At 34.4% G+C, this 19919-nt stretch overlaps 3 protein-coding genes across 3 annotated transcripts; 2 read left to right on the top strand and 1 right to left on the bottom strand.

Annotated features, from left to right (window-relative positions):
* Positions 1 to 102: 102 nt before the first annotated feature.
* LOC108193274 (beta-glucuronosyltransferase GlcAT14A) lies at positions 103 to 4018 on the bottom strand. The gene is made up of 4 exons (XM_017359864.2): positions 3281 to 4018; positions 1345 to 1420; positions 1143 to 1258; positions 103 to 1034 (listed from the first exon to the last, which is right to left on the bottom strand). Exons 1-4 carry the CDS (start codon positions 3759 to 3761, stop codon positions 505 to 507), a joined length of 1203 nt encoding a protein of 400 aa, XP_017215353.1. The 5' UTR covers positions 3762 to 4018; the 3' UTR covers positions 103 to 504.
* Positions 4019 to 12320: 8302 nt separating this feature from the next.
* On the top strand, positions 12321 to 18744 carry LOC108195552 (uncharacterized). The gene is made up of 13 exons (XM_017362526.2): positions 12321 to 12926; positions 14996 to 15429; positions 15511 to 15723; positions 15817 to 15909; positions 15981 to 16100; positions 16170 to 16604; positions 16716 to 16988; positions 17104 to 17372; positions 17468 to 17632; positions 17781 to 17882; positions 17974 to 18040; positions 18118 to 18216; positions 18344 to 18744. The coding sequence occupies exons 2-13, from the start codon at positions 15001 to 15003 to the stop codon at positions 18431 to 18433; spliced, it is 2355 nt and encodes a 784-aa protein (XP_017218015.2). The 5' UTR covers positions 12321 to 12926; positions 14996 to 15000; the 3' UTR covers positions 18434 to 18744.
* On the top strand, positions 13395 to 14786 carry LOC108194434 (uncharacterized). Its single transcript, XM_017361377.2, has one exon. The coding sequence runs from the start codon at positions 13395 to 13397 to the stop codon at positions 14784 to 14786; it is 1392 nt and encodes a 463-aa protein (XP_017216866.2).
* Positions 18745 to 19919: the final 1175 nt, after the last annotated feature.

The raw sequence follows: 19919 nt of genomic DNA, 5'->3' as shown, positions 1-19919 counted from the left end.
ATTTTATCAGGTAAATAAATTACCTGATTAGATTCGGCTACCACATAAAGCTTGAAAACAGAATTAGAATTTTCAACAGCTGTAGCCTGTGTACAGTTGTACTGAACTGTCCCGGAAAATGGCTCATCTAATTTTCTTTTAATAAACGATTCAGATCGACAGATCAGACCAGTATTCAAAACTGAACTGAAGCCTCCTCAATTATACAACACTGCACACAGATGAGACTTAATATACAACCGGAGTACAAAGGGAGAGAAGCTTCTTATAAACTGAAGAGTTTTGATGAATATCTGATCTCAAACATCTGATCTATGGTAGACTTGGCGAAGCATCCGATCTGTGTTCACTTTGACATACTATTTCCATGTGTGGATATAAACAATGAAGAAGTCTGTTTTTAGATGAACTCCCGGCCAAAAAAATGTGAGTGAAGACCAAAAAATGGACATTGCTCATGTGTGTCTAAATGGTAACAGCAAGCAGCATCGTCCTAATCTGTTTTTACTTGCTCTGTTGTATTATGCATTGATTGGACTGTGATTCCAAGTCATCAAGTAGGTTTTCTATAGACTCCTTGAACTTTGTAGCATGGATTTCCGGCTTCAAAATATTAACATCACCCCATTGTGAACACGGATCACTGAACCAGCTACTACGGCCAGTGCACCATGCCCCTGGGGTGACTCTGTTACTTCCACGGTTCAGAATATTCTTGTCAATCATGTCCAGCACTGCCTCATCTTTTGTAAATTGTCTTGCAAAAGCAGCTCCACTTTCAACCATCTGCTTATAATCCGAGATATTTAAATACACAGGCTCCATCTTCGGGGGATCGTCCCACACCATGTATCTTAGGTCACTATTGACCGTTGTGTTCCTGAATTCAGGTGAGTTGCAGATGACTGAATGAAAATACACTTCTTGGGACAAAACCACATTCGTAGAAAACATCAGAAGGGTTCGAGGAAGATTATCCCATCCAAGAACACAATATTCTAAGAAAGACCTGCTCAAGGTGACCCATGGAGAACCTAATAATAAATAATGAATTAGCAAAACTGTACAGAGATCTGTACAATACCTCATAACTATCAATTCAAAAATTTTAATTTCAAAAAAATACAGAGAAGAAGGTTTGCCTGTGAAAACTTTGAAAGCATCTGGCATTTTTCGTTTTTCAGTGGCATGGAAAATCTGAACTCTCCTAGCCAAGTACAACCCTGGATCAACAACAATTGGCCGGATCCTTTGACCCCTGCAACAATTATACATATATCAATGTCTACTAACACATGCACCATAATATCATTAAAGATATACTATCCTAACGAATTTGCCTACTCTTTCCATCCCAGGTCATTGGTATGATCGATGAAGTTGAGATCTCTTCTGACAGAGGAGAATACATTTGATAAATCTGAAATAAGAAGAAAGAATCCATTAAAATGCAGTGTAAAAATCCAAATGTAAACTATACCAGGTAAACAAGCAGAGCACTTGAAGAACAAACACATTTTACCATTCACCCAAACTGGGGAACCCTTCTGCCTTCTACACAAAAATATTCTCAATGTTTACTAAAGTCCCAGTATAGTGTGATGTATTCCAGTATTTCCATGCATCAGTCAGGTTATACCCCACTATCTACACAACTGCATATTAGATGATTAGTGTTCATGACTAGACAAATTGCAGACAGGTTTCTCTTCCCTAGCCATTTTATAAATAAGTAATAACACTCTTCTACTTGTATATATATTACTAGAAAGTGATCAAACAGAGCAGAAGAAATGCATAAATATGAACCAAGCGACAAGCCCGGTGCAGACATTAGGAAATTTTGACTCACAGGCATATTCCTCATTTTCAAAAACAGAACATATAAAACTCTTCAATGTAAAGGACAGTTCTTGTAAAGGACTCTTCAATGCAGAGATATTTTGTAGGATCCAGACACCTACTTTATCCCGAATCATACAGCCAATGTCATGGCCAAGCTCTATATTTTGGACATAATTCACAACAAACCATGGCACCAGGTGAGCAACCTTCTTGGAATATAGAATTGATGATAATGACAAAACATATAAAATTATACATTTATATCAGGGACCTTCATTTGGTTTCAGAAGTAGTATATAAATATGGTGCTATTAGATCATTAAAATGTGAAATAAATACAGGCAAGGTTTACATTTCACTGCAACTGTTGCAAAGGGTAATTCTGGCTCCGTGTAACAGTTCGTTAAACTCTGCAGCAATTTTCTACCCAGATAAATATTAGTATGATTCAAGTTTATTTCCTTTCCATACAAGAACACAAGAAATATCTTTGAGACTTTGATAGAAAGAATCACAGACATACTCGATACTAGGTACTTCTGTTACCAATTTTGACTCTAAACTACAAAATGATGATCTTTAGTAACACCAGGATCAAGTAGAAATAAAGTTCTACGTGGAAGTACCTTCCACATGTTTTTAGCAACAGTTTATATCTTTATTTGCAAACTGAGAAATGAAGCTAAAAGGACTTGAACTTAACAACACGATATCCTCATCCTAAAAGGACAACACATCTTTCCAAATCAAAACCAGATAACAATTGCTCCAACGAGCTCAATATGTCACAGAATGACGTATTTCCAATCAGCACAAAAAATCACATTATTTTCTAGAAAACCAATACAATACAAATTTACATCACTTATGACTACATTTAGTAGCCCCCCGCCCGCCCCGCCCCCCTCAAAAAAAAAATAAAAAAAATTAAGCCTCAACAAGTAAACACATACAATTATTCAAACAATGAAGCTAAACAAGAAAATTTGAGAGACGACATACCATCTTAGGTAAGCATCAACGAACATCACTAGAGCAAGCCAAATCAGAAACACACGTCATATAACCATCGAAACCAACACATAAGAGTTTTTCTTTTTTAATAGCTGATCAACCAATTGGAAAATTGATAAACGACATACCATCTTGGGTAAGTATCAACAAACATCATTCGAGCAAATACGCCAAAACACACACACACACACACACACACATATTTAACCATCGAATCCAAACATAGAGTTCTATTTTTTACCAGATCAAAAATTTGGAATAGCAAATCATAGTGTTAAGTTAGATAATGCTCTTGCATCACTACAATTACTAGTTCCCCATCCCAAATTAGCCACAAGCGCTTATCATCATTCAAACACCGAAGCACACATATCATTCGAATATCAAAAAACCAAACAACTCAATCCAAAACCCAACATACCATCTTGCGTAAGCAGCGGATAATCCAATGCCGTCAAATACACAAACCAACTCCACCCACCATCCACCTTCAACAAAATCGACGCCCCCCTCAAAATGGCAGCAATATTCGACGACCCCATATACGTCATCGCATCGGGTTTCCCCACAACATCCACATTCCCAAAAGCCCTCATCACACCAACCCTCCTCACCAAATACCCCAACTTCCTCCTCTCAAAATCCGAACTTTCACTCCCCAAGTGCAACAAATACCTGTTTCTAGGATGATACACCGCCAGAAGCAACCGAAAAACCCGGTCCGCATCGCCAGAGCTCCCGGAGATGTAGTAAGCGAAAGCAGGTGGGTAATTGAGGCCTCGCCGGAGAATCAAAGGGTAAGGGGTGTGAGAGGAGAAGCTTGAGAGTATAGAGAGAAGGAGAATTAGAGAGAGAAAGGCGGTGATGAAGAGAGTGAAGAGCCATTTCTTGTCAGCTGCCATTGGAGTGATTGTGTGTATTGTGTGTGTTTAGGTGTTCGGACATGGGAGGGTTTAGACTAATGTTAGATACGAAATGTGTGTGTGTGATGGATCTCGTGACTTCAATTAGATGCAGAGAGAGAGAGAGAGAGAGATTCTGATGAAATGGGGAATTAGGGTTTGAGATTCAGGTGGGAATTGAGACGGGGATGGCCGCAAACGAGTCAATTTTGATTTCGGTGATCTGATGCGTATCGATCGTAATTCTTCCGTAATTCCGTTCTAACGGGGTGTATTCGATTGAGATTTTAATGCATTGTTTTTAGTCCATGGATTTTAATGGATTGTATGAGATTTTGATTTTGTGCGGATTCTTGATGAAATGTCGCAGAGTTGATAGGATTTAAGTACAATGCTTCAAAATCCCATTGAATTTGGTGGGATTTCAAAAAACTTAAAATACTAAAGAATGCCACAAAATCTATCATTTTATGAAATGAAAAAAAATCCATACCATCAGATTTTAATAGATTTTAAACAATCTCAATTGAATACATGAAAAAAAATCCATCAGCATTTGAATACCATCAGATTTTAATAGATTTTAAACAATCCCAATTGAATACCATTAGATTTTAAAGTATAATTTAAAATCTCAATTGAATACCACCAGATTTTGTAGCATAATTTAAAATCCCAATTGAATACCTCAAGATTTTAATAGATTTTAAACAATCCCAATCGAATACCCTCGGATTTCATGAATGCAAAAAAATGCTTTAAAATCCTAATCCAATACACCCCTCTAAGTATTTTTATCCATTTCATCGAATTTTATTTCCAGATAAAAGCAAATATATAATTTATTCAAAAATATAATAAACTCGGCAGTTTTGTATTTAAGGGCCTCCGCCTCCCATTGTTGTTGAGAAATATCAGATGATTATCGATCATCACGAAAATCATTTTAATCATTACAATTACTACATTTTAACAAGAGCATCTCCAGCAGAGTTCTAACCGCTTCCCTAAATATATAATAAAATATGTATCTTTTAAGAGAATTTTACATTTTATTGAATAAGTTTTATTGAATGAGAACTCCAATAACATTCTCTGTATACTCCCCTTATTATTATTATAATATTATATTCAGACATTCAGCTTGTAATAAGAGAGAAAGGAGGGAAAGGGTGGGAAAAAAGAAATAAGTAAATATTTTATTTTTCAAAATAAGATGGGGAATGGTTCCACAATCCTTAAAAATGAGGAATGAAGGTGGCATCCTAACTTTTTAAGAAATTGCTAGGATTTTGTTGGAGTCGTGTTTTGTATCATATTCCTTATTATAATAATTTAGGACACCATTTAATTAAGCTGCCGGAAATGCTCTAAGCTGTAATCGTGAGGAATATGCATAAAAATTCATTTGAGCAGATTCTTGCTCATTCTCTAAACGTTAGTATCCATTTTCCATTCCTCATAGATAGGTAATCCATAAACCATTCCTCATATGATATTTAATAATTAAATATTAAACTCTCATCTTTTGCACACTCTTTCTCATATTTTTCTTGTTAAAGAAATTTGAATTTAACATTATAATAATAATAAGGAAGACAAATAGGGATCATTCTTCGAGTTGTCAATGATTCCCTATTATTTAGAACTTGAATTGTTTATTATATATTTAGGAAATCTACATAGAACATTGCTGGAGATGCTTTTATTATGTTAAATTTTATAAAACAATTAACAGGAAATAATAAAATCCTAATAAGAACATGATAAGTGAATCATATGGATTACTTCATCAAATTTTATTTATGATTTAAAGTAGATATATAATTTATTTAGAAATATGAGAGAAGAACCTCCGGAGGAGAAATTCAGTAGTTTTATGCTAAAGTGCCTCCCCTTTTTATCAAAAACCGCAAAGTGAATATCCAATTTAAATGAAAATTTTATTTATTAAAATCTTTACATATATTACTATATTAAATTAAATCTTCTAAAATAGTTAATAGAAAATTTAATAAAACTCTAATCAGCGGAGATGTGTGAGTCACATGGTTAAAAAAAGTTAGAATAAAAAATTACAAAGAATTATAATAAATTTGTATCATCATCTGTTTACTAACATTTTCATTAATATTTTTGAAAAAATTAACAGAATGATATATATAATTATTAGAGTAGTTTAAATGAGTTTCGTAGGAATCAGATAGTCCATTCATTACTTTTTATGAGAATGACGGACAATTTGATAAAATATTTTAATATTTGTAAGTAAAAATTTATAGAATATATTATTTGTATAATATATGAACCGAAATTTTATATTTATCATACAAATATACTATCCTCTATAAAATCTTTCAAATATACTATTTTTTGAATCTTATTTTCAAAAATACTACCTCCACTATTTCACATTTTCATTTAATTTCTTTATTATTTATCTCTCCACCTCTCTCACCTCACCCCTCTCTCTTTATTGTCGTCGACTGATACTCCACTATCATCTCCACGACTCCACCGACACCTCCTGCTCCAGCTCCAGGTGTATCTCCCACCAGCGCTCCTACTCCATCCTCGATCTCCGCTCCGGGCGGTGCTCCGGCCGGTATTCCGGATAATGTTGTCGGTTTGAACAGAGAACCGTCGTTGGATCTAGCGTCGCATTGTTCGCCGCCATTACTTTGTTGATGTAGAGATCGGGGATTGAGTTCTAATTTTTTATATTAAAATTTTGCACTTGTGTTATGGTGATTTAGGATTTAATTTCCCCATTTTTTATTAAAGTTTTCACTAATTTAATTGATTTTTAGGTAGTTGTTGTAGTTGCTTTTTAGGTTGTAATGTTTGGCCTCGCTGGAGTTATTATTCTATCTTACAACCGGTTGTAACTTATTAGGCAAAAAAATATAATTTTCATTTTTTTTTCAAAATTGCATTCCTGGTTGCATATGGTTGCGGGTATGGTTGCATATGCAACCATCGTATTTTTGAAAATAATTTCGCGAATATAGTATTTTTGCAATTTAATTTAAAAAGTGGTAGTATTTTCGCAAAAATTCCTTTAAACTTGGTTATGTATAAAAAAAGCTTTTTTTTTAAAATTCTTTTACCTAAATAAAAATTTTGATGTTTAAACTTTATCTAAAATATAATTAAAAAATACCTGCAAAATCTTTACAACCTGCAAAATATTTAAGTCGCATAGTTTTTAAGTATACAGGAACAATATTTAAGTCCATAGTTTTTTTGTATACAGGAACGAAGGAGCTCATGACACCGTGACAACTGACACATGTATTTTGCGGGATCCCAGCAGTTGCATCTACCACCGCATTGTGGAGGGACCTCTCCAACAAAAACGTCCAGGATTCTGTCTTTGCCTAAAGCAAGACTTTTACTATAGGTAATAGGAGTTCTTGTTTAATTTTTTGGACAAACTCATGTTATTACAGACCTGATGATTGATGAATCTTTGTTATTACTGAGTTTCGTAGAAAGCTGGTCAGCCTGAAATTGAGTTTTGAGATACATCAAGATGTGTTGTACTGCTATCAAAGGAACTAAGGAAGAAAATGAGCTGCCTTTTAACAGTTGAAATAATTAAGATAGGAATTTTCATATTTGCACCAGGTCAGCTCTTTTAATCGCCATTTCGGAACATAGCTCTTGTAGCGTGTGCTCTGATTTACAATATAAAATTTAGATGAACCCTGATATGTTGATTTCACATTAACTAAACGGCTAGCTTCTCTCCTTTTCTCCCACTAATTTTGCTGTAATCATGTAAAATATAAATTGTTTTAGTAGACTTCGGGAAAAACCTAGCATATATATATATATATATATATATATGTTCTGAGGCACCTCTTTCAAATTCTAAACATCTTAAAGTTGCCAACATTGGCGGAGCCAGGATGAAATGTATAAAGGGACACCATAACCCTGATCACATAGTTCAGCTGGGGGCACCTGTTAATAATACATGTGGGATCCACAAAAATATAGTTGTTTTTTTGAAAGTTGGAGGGGCACGAGCCCCCAGGTGCCCTAATGTGGCACCGCCACTGGTTGCCAAGAAAAGTTTGTATGAGTTACAACTATACCATATCTAAGAAGTAAGAAGTTTTTCCGAGCATCTCCACAAACTCTGATTATCCTATATGATATGCTTTGGTTGGTGGTTATGTTAAAATAATTCAGGCATTTCACTTTTCTTATGTGCATATATACTGTTTCATGTACTAAAACTTTTTAATATGCTTTTCTGCCCGTTTGGGAACCTAGAATTCATTTAAAATTCTGGATTTGATCAAATAACTTGTTTGAGAATTTGAATTTGGATTTCATATGAAATCCAGACATTCAAATATTAGTATAAACCTGAGAATTTGGAATGACAACCCAAATCTTGTCATTTGAAATCCATCATTTCAAATGAAATGCACGTTCCCAAACGCCTTCTAATTGCAAAATCCTTGGTGACCAGGGCACAAGAAGAACGAAAGTCTCTTTCAGAAATTTATTCACTAATTTCTCTAGATCTCCACATATCTTATTGAGTCAATGGTATGCTTGATTATGTCCCTACTCTCAGACACTAATCTCTGCATGGTTCAAGCCCTTTTTCTTAGTGAAAAAGAATAGTAAATTATATGAGTTACTTATGTTACACGATCGAGCAAAGCCTTCATGTGGACAGTATACAGCTGATTAAGCTTTCAAGAAGTATCTACATGTTGACTGTGCCATTGTGTAATTGCAGAGGATTATCAAGTGTTTGAGAATTTCTAAGAGAATACAATATCTTCCAAGTGTTGGAAAATTAATCTAAACTTGTATTATAGATTTAACGTGTTTAATTTAGTTTTATCTAATTTAGTCTGCATGTTTGATTCAGTCGTGCAAAATGCAGTTGTAGAGTGTTTTCAGGGACTGGATGAAGATAAATAATTAGAGTTAGAGTAGCACTAGGAGTAGTTTAGTGAGTCCTGGTTTTTAGCCATGTTCATTTATCTGCATGTTATATAAGTGAATAACACCAGCAAGGGTGTTACAACAAGGAGATTTAGTTTTCATTCATTTCATATATACAAACACGAGCTTGCTCATTCTTTGTGTATTGTTGCATTTATATATATATCAGTATATCGATAGTTATATTTTCAACACCAAGAGCCTGAACCACAGCCTCCATTCTACTTGAAAACCCGTTGCAATTGATTTTCTTGGTACCCGGAGAAAAAAATATGCTTGGATTACTAGAAATTTAGGTCAATCTCAAGTGGATCCGCCACAGGTCTGCTTGTTTCAAAATATTACGTTTTTAGGCGAACACAGCCTTTTGCAGAAGTAAAGAATTATATGATCACTTTAATTTTTTACACTTTTGCATATTTTCCTGTATTGCGGATGAATTGAATAATAGTACACTCATATCCAAAGGGACTTGTTGATGTGTTTCCTCTATCCATACTGACCCGGGGCAAAATATTCTGTAACAAAATACTCTTTAATTTTTCTGGATTAACAGGGGCTCAAGAAAATTTTTCACTAATTTTCCAGAGATAACTAACGCTAAGATTTACAATTCCACCTCCGCCAGGATTTTCAGCCGGGGTTAGTCACATTACATGACTCTGTCAATTGCGCGCGATATTCATACATCGTCCGTGGACTAATTCAAGTCTACTTATATATATAATAGCCCAACACGTTCGTGTCAAGCCTCCCTCCTGAGCAAATAAATTACCTAGCTCCGAATCCGAGCCTAACTCCGAACCTAACTCTTCCTCATACATATAAAAAAAATGTTGTTAAAGGGACTCGAACCCAAGCCCTCTTCATTACAAGTGCACCTCTCAAACCACTTGAGCTACACATGCAATTAATTTTTTTGTTCAAAAGCATTAAATTCATACATTAAAACTGTTGTATTTATATTTTTTTTCAATATCATATTTATTTGAGATAAGTTATTATTTCAGGTAAGTCTCGTATGTTTTTTACATGATAGATTAATATCCATAAATTAATTACTTACGTAATGAATTTAAATTTGAAAAAGAATTTGAACAATTGGGCTCGAGCCATGTTTCAGACTTCAAAAAATGGATATAATTCATATTTGAATAAAATTGGACGAATTCAAATCTAACTTAATGCTTTAAACGAGTACTGATACAATATTAGAAAATTTTAAGCCATGAATGTGAGAAATAAGCACAAAAACTAAGATTTCGGTGAGCATCTTTGAAAGGAAAAATTGATGGACTTTCAACATGGACTATGTCATATTTTTCTTTTAATTATAAAAAGTGACTTATAAAAAGATTACAATATTTTGAAGAACATAAAATAAGATAACTGAAAGAATATTTTTATTTAGATTACTTTTTTATTTTAAACTTATGATGAATTCAGAATTCGACGTGTAACCAAATCTTTTCAAAAAAAATTTTATAGATATAAGAATAGCGACAAAGACATCAAATTTGGTGTTAGAAAATATGTCTAAATGATGTGATTTTGGTGATATATGAATTTGAAATATTATAACTTGTGATACAAAGGTGAATTTAGGGAATTTCTATATTGTTAATCAAAAGTCAACCAAATAATAATAAAACGCGTTTACGAGACCTACTAAAAAAATTGAGTTATAAATTTTACTTGCTTAAAATAAAATAACACAGAGAAATAAGTTATATATATATAAAAGTCTTAAAATTATAATTTTAATATGCCATCCATCAATGTATAACATACGAATTAAATAAAATGATTCGAAGTATAATTAAATTAATTAATCAATTACAAATTAAACTAATAAAATATAATTAAAATTCTGAAATGGATAATCCGACGCGATAAGGTGAAAACTATAATCTAATTAAACGGGAATAGAACAAGAATAGTTTTTCATAAGCCAGAATATCGAACACCTGATTTGATCTTTAACAATTGAACATGATATGCTACATTGCTCACCCCTAAGAAATAAGAGTATCAAAATATTTAGAAATGTGAGTTTGCACAAAGCTAAAAAAGTAACTATACGGCTAATTAAACTAAATATTTCTTATTTTTATGAACTTCATGGTGCCTAACTGACATCTACTTTATTTTTGCTATTTGAGATCTGGTTTATTACAATTACATGAAAAATCATTAAAAGCCTAAATCAACAAGCTCAGAAAACTAATGATAAAAAATTAATATTTTATAACAAGACAATATTATAACACGCGGTATCAAATTAATAATCATCTAATATTTTAAATTAACAAAAAAAATTATAAGACATTGAAATGCTATATAATTGATATGAAAATTAAAAGGGTAAACCAAATCAAACGTGTCGACATTTTTCGGGTACAATTATAAGGTTAATAGTTCAATGGATGCTTTTATAATAAAGTAAGGTAGGGTCTTTTACATACAATATATGTTTCAATTATTATTTATACAAGGTGTGTGCAACATATGATAAAAAAGAATGTGTTGATGGTATGTCCATCATATATCACTTAACTATTACACAAACGTACGCTCAAAAAAAGAGAAATAAATATAAAACAACGCGGACCACACATCTTCATCTAATCATGATTTAGGATATCGTAATTCGCATATCAAGAACAAGTTTTCATATTGGATGAAATAATTTAATAATTTTCAACAATAAATTACAGATCTTTTTAATGAGGTATAATATATTTACATTCTAAAAGTTTCAGTATTAATTTCGAGTATAATTTTGAACATGTAGATAATATGGTAGTGACCTCTATATCCTAACGAATTTGAATATAGAAAAATCAGTTCAAATGTTGTTTTTGATCCATAATTTTTTACTATCAATGCTATTAGATTGCAAATATTACATTTCATATTTACACATTATGTTAAAAAATAGGACGTAATAGTTATGCTCGAAATAATATGATGACACACGAATATTATTTAAAATACAACAAAAACTAGAGTCCCGTGCCTCGCACGGGTTTTTATGCTAGTTATATGAATATTTTTCGACGCGAGTTTGAGCTAGCTTCATATTATTCACTGAGACTAATCAAACTCTTTATTTCATATATCATTATATAAGTACTTAATATTTAATCACATTTCATTTTTTTTCATCAAGTCGAACCCGAGCAGAAGATATATCGCTTTCGATCGGGAAGATATAGTGGAACAATTTTGAGATTTCGAGCCGTGTGAAAACTTTATGTAACTCATGTTAGCCCGAGTTTCGAAATTTCGAGATTTCGTTCGAAAACATTGAACTTTCCTGGCCATATATTGCACATCTAATTTTTGAAGATTCAGTGATCAAGAGGGACGGACGGAGTTAGTATAAGTAATAGTAAAACAAAAGGCAGCGGTTAGTTTCTTGTGGATGGAGAATTTGACAACTACGGACAAGCAAGTTAAACACAATGAATCTATATATATTGTGAGGCGGATCTAGGAAGAGGCATGCACTACTAGAAAAAGTAGAATAGACATCGCCTCTTAGACATCGGTTGCTCTATCCGCCGATGTAAAAGCTGTTTCCCACATCGGTTTTTAACGACCGATGTCTTTTGTTGATATAAACATCGGTGTTTTAGTCAAACCGATGTTATAAGTCTGTTTTAAAAAATAAACAAGCGCGCCTTCCCCCGTTTTCCCCCCTTGGCCAAATAATTCATTCCCTCCTAAAACTTCCCCCTGTTTTTTTGCCTTAGCAAAATTTCCCACCCCCGCTCTTTTCTTTTCAATGTCCTTAATCTCCTCAATAAATTAAAAATAAATATAAATTATAATAAAAAACATAAAATATAAAACTTAAAATTCAAAACACATGAAATTCAAAACACAGTCTCACCTCACTCACTCTCACCTCGTCACCTCGTCACTCTCCTCTCTCACCTCTCCTCTCACTCTCACCTCGTCACTCTCCTCTCTCGTCACTCTCTCACCTCTCTCACTGCTGTGAAGCTGCTCTCTCTCTCTCTGGGCTGTCTCTGTAGTCGAAGTCGAGGTTCCAGTCGAAAGTCGAAGTTCCAGTCGGGTTAAAGCTGGGTTTAGAGCTAAGTTGAAGGTTAAAGGGTCGTCGGAGCTCAAGTCGGAGTTCAAGTGGGAGTTTAGAACTAATTCGGAGGTTACAGCTTGAATTGGGTATGTTCTAAACCCTAATTTTAGAATTGGGGGTTTCACTTCGAAACCCTAATTTTTAAATTTGTAATTGGATGAGTGATTGTTCTTATTGTGCATGTTACAGAGCATCTCCTAATTTTTAAATTTCTCATGCTGCAGTTCAGTTGTAATTATATGATGTTGAGCATATTATTGTTGTTAGTAGTAATTTTATCGAGCATATTTTCATGTTTTTATGTTAATCTAAGTTTGAATTGGGTATTGTTGTTATTATGATGTTTTCATTTTTGTTGCTCTAAATTGGGTAACCTGACTAGTACATGTATATTATAATATATATTATATTCTTTAATACTATATAATTTATAGTTGCATTTTATGTGTGTGTATATATATATATATATATATGACCATGCTTTTGTGATTGTACGTTGCTTGTTTTAAATATTTGATATGAAAATTAGGTAGGAAATAGGTTATCCTATAGATATGGAGAAAGATTGGATTTCGAAAGAGAGGGATTCGTTGGAGTATGAAGTCGGGGTTGAAAAGTTTTTGATTTGCGCCGAGCAAAACTGTAAAAATCCTAAAAAAATACCTTGCCCCTGCTGCAAATGTGTCAATTTCAAGAAATTTCCGGTAAAAATAATAAGGGGTCATCTTTACGAAAACGGTTTCAGTCTCGGGTATATTGATTGGATTTGGCACGGAGGCAAGGCTGGTATTTCGTCTGCCGGTAGCACACTGCCCCCTCAGGAAGAGGAGCATAATGCAGAAGCATTTCTTACAGCCTTTGAAGCCGCATCGGAAGCGGTTGCTGCATCAGAAGCGGTGGCTGCTGGTGCTTCAGAAGCTGCTGCAGTTTGTGAAGCAGCATATCGTAATCCGGGGGATAATTCGGGGGGTGATGAGTACGATAAAGACTCGCATGATTTTAAGAGGTTTGTTGTCGATGCTCAACAACCTTTATTTGAGGGCAGCGACTGCACAAAATTAGATTCAATGTTGAAATTACAGAACTGGAAAGCGAGATATGGTGTTAGTGATAGTGCGTTCAATGATCTGCTCTCGACAGTTGGCTCATTCCTACCTCAGGATAATACATTACCTGTTAACTCATACGAAGCAAAAAAAACTCTTTCGAATTTAGGCCTTGAGTATACAAAATTCCACGCGTGTCCCAATGAATGTGTTCTATACAGGGGTGTATATGAGACTGCTTCGGAGTGTCCAAAGTGCAAGCTTTCACGCTGGAAGGTGGGTAAGGATGGTAGAGAACGGTATAAAGTCCCGGCAAAAGTTATGTGGTACTTTCCGGTCATTCCAAGATTTAAACGGATGTTTAAATCTTCTTCGACAGCTGAGTTGTTGACATGGCATTCCACCAACCAAAGAATTCAGGATGGACAGATGCGCCATCCTGCCGACTCACCTTCTTGGCGGAATATCGATTACAGGTGGCCTGCCTTCGGAAGTGAGCCAAGAAATCTTCGACTAGCTTTGGCGGCTGATGGTATCAACCCACATAACAATGGGCTGACCAATCGTTATTCTTGTTGGCCGGTAACATTGGTAACATATAATCTTCCTCCGTGGTTATGTATGAAGAGGAAATTTATGATGTTAACTATATTAGTCTCCGGTCCACATGAACCAGGTAACAACATTGATGTGTTCTTACAACCGTTAGTTGATGATTTGAAAAAGCTTTGGGAAGAAGGTGAACCGAATGTATATGATGCCTTCACAAAATCTTTTTTCACTTTAAGGGCGGCTTTGTTATGGACGATTAATGATTTCCCGGCGTATGGTAATTTGTCTGGCTGTGTCAACAAGGGTTATTTGGGTTGTCCAGTTATGGATTGTTATGGATTGTTATGAATTGTTATGAACTTGTTATGAAATTGTTATGGATTGTTATGAATTTTGCAATATATTCCATAAATATAAAACTGAATCTTTTTGTGTGGCAATAGTATCTCTTTTCTACTCCATTTGGTTAATTGTATCTCTTTTCACTGTTTATAGCCTTATTTCTATTTATTTTGATTGTATCTCTTGTATATTCCTACTCCATGTGGTGAATGCAGGAAATATGGTAAAGAAAGAGAAAAGAGCTAAAGAACAGTCTAAAGAATCCTTGGATGAGAAGAAGCACATAAATGAATCCCCAGCTCTCCTGGAAGAGAATCCAGGAATACCAGAGCCTGACCCCGTTACTCCAGCGGACACCATTGTTTCCCGCCAGACGGGTCCACAACCCACAGAAAGTAGTACACAATCTAAAAAAAGGTCATCTGGAGCAGCACGAGGTGTTTGTGCTATGCACAAAGTGGTGATGAAGAAAGCGAAGGGAGAGAAATTGAATTTACGGTTCAATCAAGTTGCAGTTCCAGTTGGAGACGAACGGCACAAACTGCAGTCCTATATAGGCATGCTAGCAAGGACAATGGTGCCAATCGACATTCCAAGTTGGCCAAAGGTTGACCCTGAATTAAAAGAGAAAATATGGAATGATCTTGAGGTACGTCAGTTACAATTTGTACTGTCATGGTTTTTATTTATAGAATTTGTATTGTCTGAACTTGTTAAATTTGTGCTTCAGGATACATTCGAGCTGATTCCTGAAAGTCGGAAGAGGATTCTACAGTCGGCAGGCGCAAAATGGAGAAATTTCAAGGCTAAATTGACAGCGGAATATGTGTTGCCTTATGTTGGACAGAAGAAGAAGCTACAGAAGCCACCAAAACAATATGCTTTTGTCGGTAAGAAAGCATGGAGACGATTCGTTGCAGTTAGAGTCACAAAAGATTGGCAGGTGTGCTTTACTTGTTACTAAAAATTTGTTTGTATTACTTGTTAGTAAAATTGCATTACTTGTTAGTAAGTAACAAGATATGTTTGTATACAGGAAGAGAATAGAAAACAGAGTGAGAGAGTGGGAAAACGGAAATATCCACACCGAGTGTCAAGAAAAGGATACATCGGATTGGAAGAAGAAGAAGTAAGAGTCTTATCATTTAAATTATAGTTTTCACATTTCTATTTGTATGAGTGTGTTAATTTTTTTTATAGATACGGTCAGGGAGGTTGGAGCCTGCTGAAAGGCCAGATAGGGCAATTATGTGGAAAAATGCCCGTAAGCCAAATGACGGGAATATTAGCCCAAAACTGAAAAAGAAAATTGAACAAATTGTAAGACTTCTAATTTTCTACTTCTTTCATTTTCAATATCATGCCTAATTAATTTCATTTTTTTAACAGGATTCGTTACTCGAAAAGCAGCAAAATGGTGAATTCAAGCCGGATGGAACTAAGGATGTGCTCACCACTGTATTGGAAACTCCCGAGCATGCGGGAAGGGTTCGTGGGGTTGGAAACTTCATACCTCCAACTGTGTACTTCGACTTGCCGAAAAAGTCGAGGAATCACATTACCAAAGAGCAATTTCATAATCTTGAGTTGCAAATTGCTGAGTTGAAAGCTTTGATTGCTGGGGGCAATTATCAAAATTCACCAATTCATCAAAATTCCGAGAAAGCAAGTTGTCCAGGGGCGGTGAAAGAACAAGACCAAGAACAAAAGACCAGAAAGCAACCTGTTGCAAAAAAACTGATGGCAGATGAATTGATGACCGATGAGGATAAAGAGGGTGCTGATTTGGTTATTATTCCTCCTCCTGGTCCTCCGGAACAAAAGGTATACAGTTACAGTGTTTACTTGATTCATTTGTTTGATAATGTCGAATATAATTAAATTTTTTGTAACGGTGATGTAATGTGTCTATTTTGATGTATAATTTTAAACTAGGGTCCTCGCAAATGTGAACTGGCAGTGGACAACATCGATAATAAGGTAGCTTTTGGTGTTGTTTTTGATGAGGAAGATGGATTAAGTACATCGGTTCATGGAGTGCCTCTACAACCAGGATTTGTTCGTGTTAGTGTGGACGGAAGCATTCAGGATGATGCTTTGGTGCCTGTTCCTGTAATTGGTGAGATAGAAACCGTCCACCAAGCCATCGGTTCTCATTTAGCATGGCCCAAAGACATGATCAGCTACATCTCCAGTACTGGATCGGAGGTATATAATTTAAATAAACAGTTTAAATTTTGAGGTATATATTATAATATACATGTACTAGTTCTGAGGTATATATTATAATATACGACTTCTATGCTTAAATGTTTATTTACAGAAAATTAAAAAGGTGCGGAAGATGACTGAGGTGGAGAGAGTGCATAAAGCATTTAATTCTGTGAAGCCAAAGGACAGTGTGCCTCCTCGTTTTAGGGTGTTGTACAAATTTGCATCGACAGTCATGAAGGAAAGTGGAAACTCAATACCGGTTCCATGTGATTTTGAAATTTTTGGAATTGAACGAACGATTTATCTACTTGAAGAGAATGTACTTGCATTGCTAGAGTTTAGAATGATTGGACAGTCTGCTATATCAACATACATGGCGTAAGCTTCTTTTTTATATTCTTTTCGAATCTGGTCTAATTTTATATAGTAATGATATTTCTTCACCAAATGTAATTTTTTGTTTGTATTTTTAGGTATTTGTATTCATTGTTTCGGGATACGCCGAGTAGAGATTTGTCAGCGATGTTTTCTTTTCTTCATCCGTCCACGTACAAGCTCAATGATGAATTTAATGATTATGTTGTGCAAAGGCTGAAAGACGGAGTTCTTCGCATGAACTTTTTGCCTTTTAACTACAAGTACGTCTCTTTTTTATGCGTCCTGTTTTACAATATTGTATCGCCTTGATTAGTCATATATATAGTTGTTGGTAAATTAATTATAATATTAGATATTATAATGAAAACAGTTTAAATTCTCACTTTAGTTTATATATAATGAAAACAGTTTGCATTGGATATTGATTGTGTTTTGGGAGTCAGAAATTTTCATCCTTAATCCATTGCCTCATTATCCACATCCCCAGGACCTTGAAAAGGCTTTAATGCGGTAATTTTTTACTTCAATTTATAATAATATATATAATGTAATGGGTAATTTCTTGATTTGACATTGTATTTTGTAATTATACATTTTACAGAGCAGTGAGATCTTTTAATGCCCAGGAAGGACGGGTAAACAAGAATCCCAAAGTTAAAAACGTTCTAGTGAGTATTTATTTGATTTGTTATTTTTCATTTTTTGTGAAATGTCTAGTGTCATTAAAAAAATTTGGAATGTATAGGGCTGCCCTAAACAACCAGGCGGTACAGAATGTGGATATGTGGTCATGCGTTATATGAAAGATTTAGTTGCGGACGAGGAGATGAAGCTGCTAGACAAGGTTTATAAGTTTTTCAGTACTCAAGTATATATAGGGCAGCAGTATTTAATCTTTTACAGTACTGAATTTTTTAGTATATAAGTTTTTCAGTTGGTTAAGGAATGACATAGGTTTATTTGTGTTCCAGTGGGCTTTAAAGAGTCGCAAGACTTATACAAGGGAGGAGCTTGACGTCGTTCGCTATGAGACGCTTGATTATATCCAATCCATCATGTAGCTGCTGGTGACCGGTAGTACTTGTCTTGCAATCTAAAAACAGCTCTATATATTTCGCTTGAATGTTTTCGGATATCGTAGCTAGCTAGCTAGTACAGTTAGAACTTAAAAATCATGGATGAATTAATGTCAAGTAGTAGTAGTAGTTGATGTTTGATGGTTTAGTATACTGTTGGGATATATTGGTGTTATTGATTTTTGGATGCTATGGTGGATGTTAATTTGGATGCTGGTGGATGTTTGGATGTGTAGTAGAAGTTGGTTAGGAGAATGACAATTGGTATATATATTTGGAGATTGTTTGGATGTTAATTTGGTTGTTTGATTTGTAGTATTTTGGTTTTGGTAATTTTTTGGCAGCTCTGTTTTTAAAATTTGCATAAAAAAAGCAGGTTATCAGACATCATTTCTTACAAAGCAACCGATTTTAAAAGCAGATAAATCAGACATCATGTTTTAAAAAGCAACCGATTTTAAAAGCAGGTAATCAACATCAGTGCAACCCATTTTACACAACAGTGTATAAAAAGAAAATGATGTTATTAATTTTCATAGACATCATGTTTTAAAAAGCAACCGATTTTAAAAGCAGGTAACAACATCAGTGCAACCCATTTTACACAACAGTGTATAAAAAGAAAATGATGTTATTAATTTTCATAGACATCAGTGCCTTCTACAGAGACATTAGTTCTAACTTAAGAAACGATGTTAAAAGCTCTACTAACATCGGTTTATTTCGAAAACAAATGTGAGAGATGTTAGTAACATCACTTTATAAGGAAAATGGAAGATTTTTGCTTGTCTTGCATATCTTCAAATTGATAAAACTATCATGTTATAGTAATATATAAATTATAGATGTGCATTAAAAATTTAACATCAAGAGATAGATATCAGTTTACAACTGAAAAAACGATGTCATTGTCATCTTTTACATCAGTTTAAAACCGATGTTAAATGGGGGGACCTTTAACATCGCCCACAAAGACATCGTTTTTTGTTTTTCATAGACATCGGTGTTTAACCGATGTTTATTGACGTTTTTCTAGTAGTGATGGGGGGACACGTGCCCCCCTAAAATTTTTTTTTACATTTTTTCACCATTCTAAATTTTAAAAAATTATAGAAGTGCCCCCCAAAATTTGAAAATATATAGGTGTTTTCCGAAAATTTGCTTAGTGGACCCCCTGAAATTACACACCTAGAGGGGGGGGTGAATAGGTGTTATGGCTAATATACCCGATTTTTATAAGTTACCGAATAATTAATCTGTCAATGACAGCCTGCTGTTAATTTTCAGAGTAAACAGTTAGCCTGCTAACAAGATAAATGCAATGCAGATAATGTAAAGCAGTATGCTAGCAACACCAAGAATTTTAGCCAGGTTCGACCCCTAACCCTAATGGTCTACGTCCTGGTCCCCTACCAACTGGTAAGAGATTATATTATTAATCAATAATATCAACAATTACAAGATTCAATAA

This window comes from Daucus carota, chromosome 7, assembly GCF_001625215.2.
Source record: "Daucus carota subsp. sativus chromosome 7, DH1 v3.0, whole genome shotgun sequence".
Lineage (NCBI taxonomy): Eukaryota > Viridiplantae > Streptophyta > Magnoliopsida > Apiales > Apiaceae > Daucus > Daucus carota.
The sequence above is the reverse complement of the archived record's forward strand: the minus strand, read 5'-3'. Positions and strand labels throughout refer to the sequence as shown.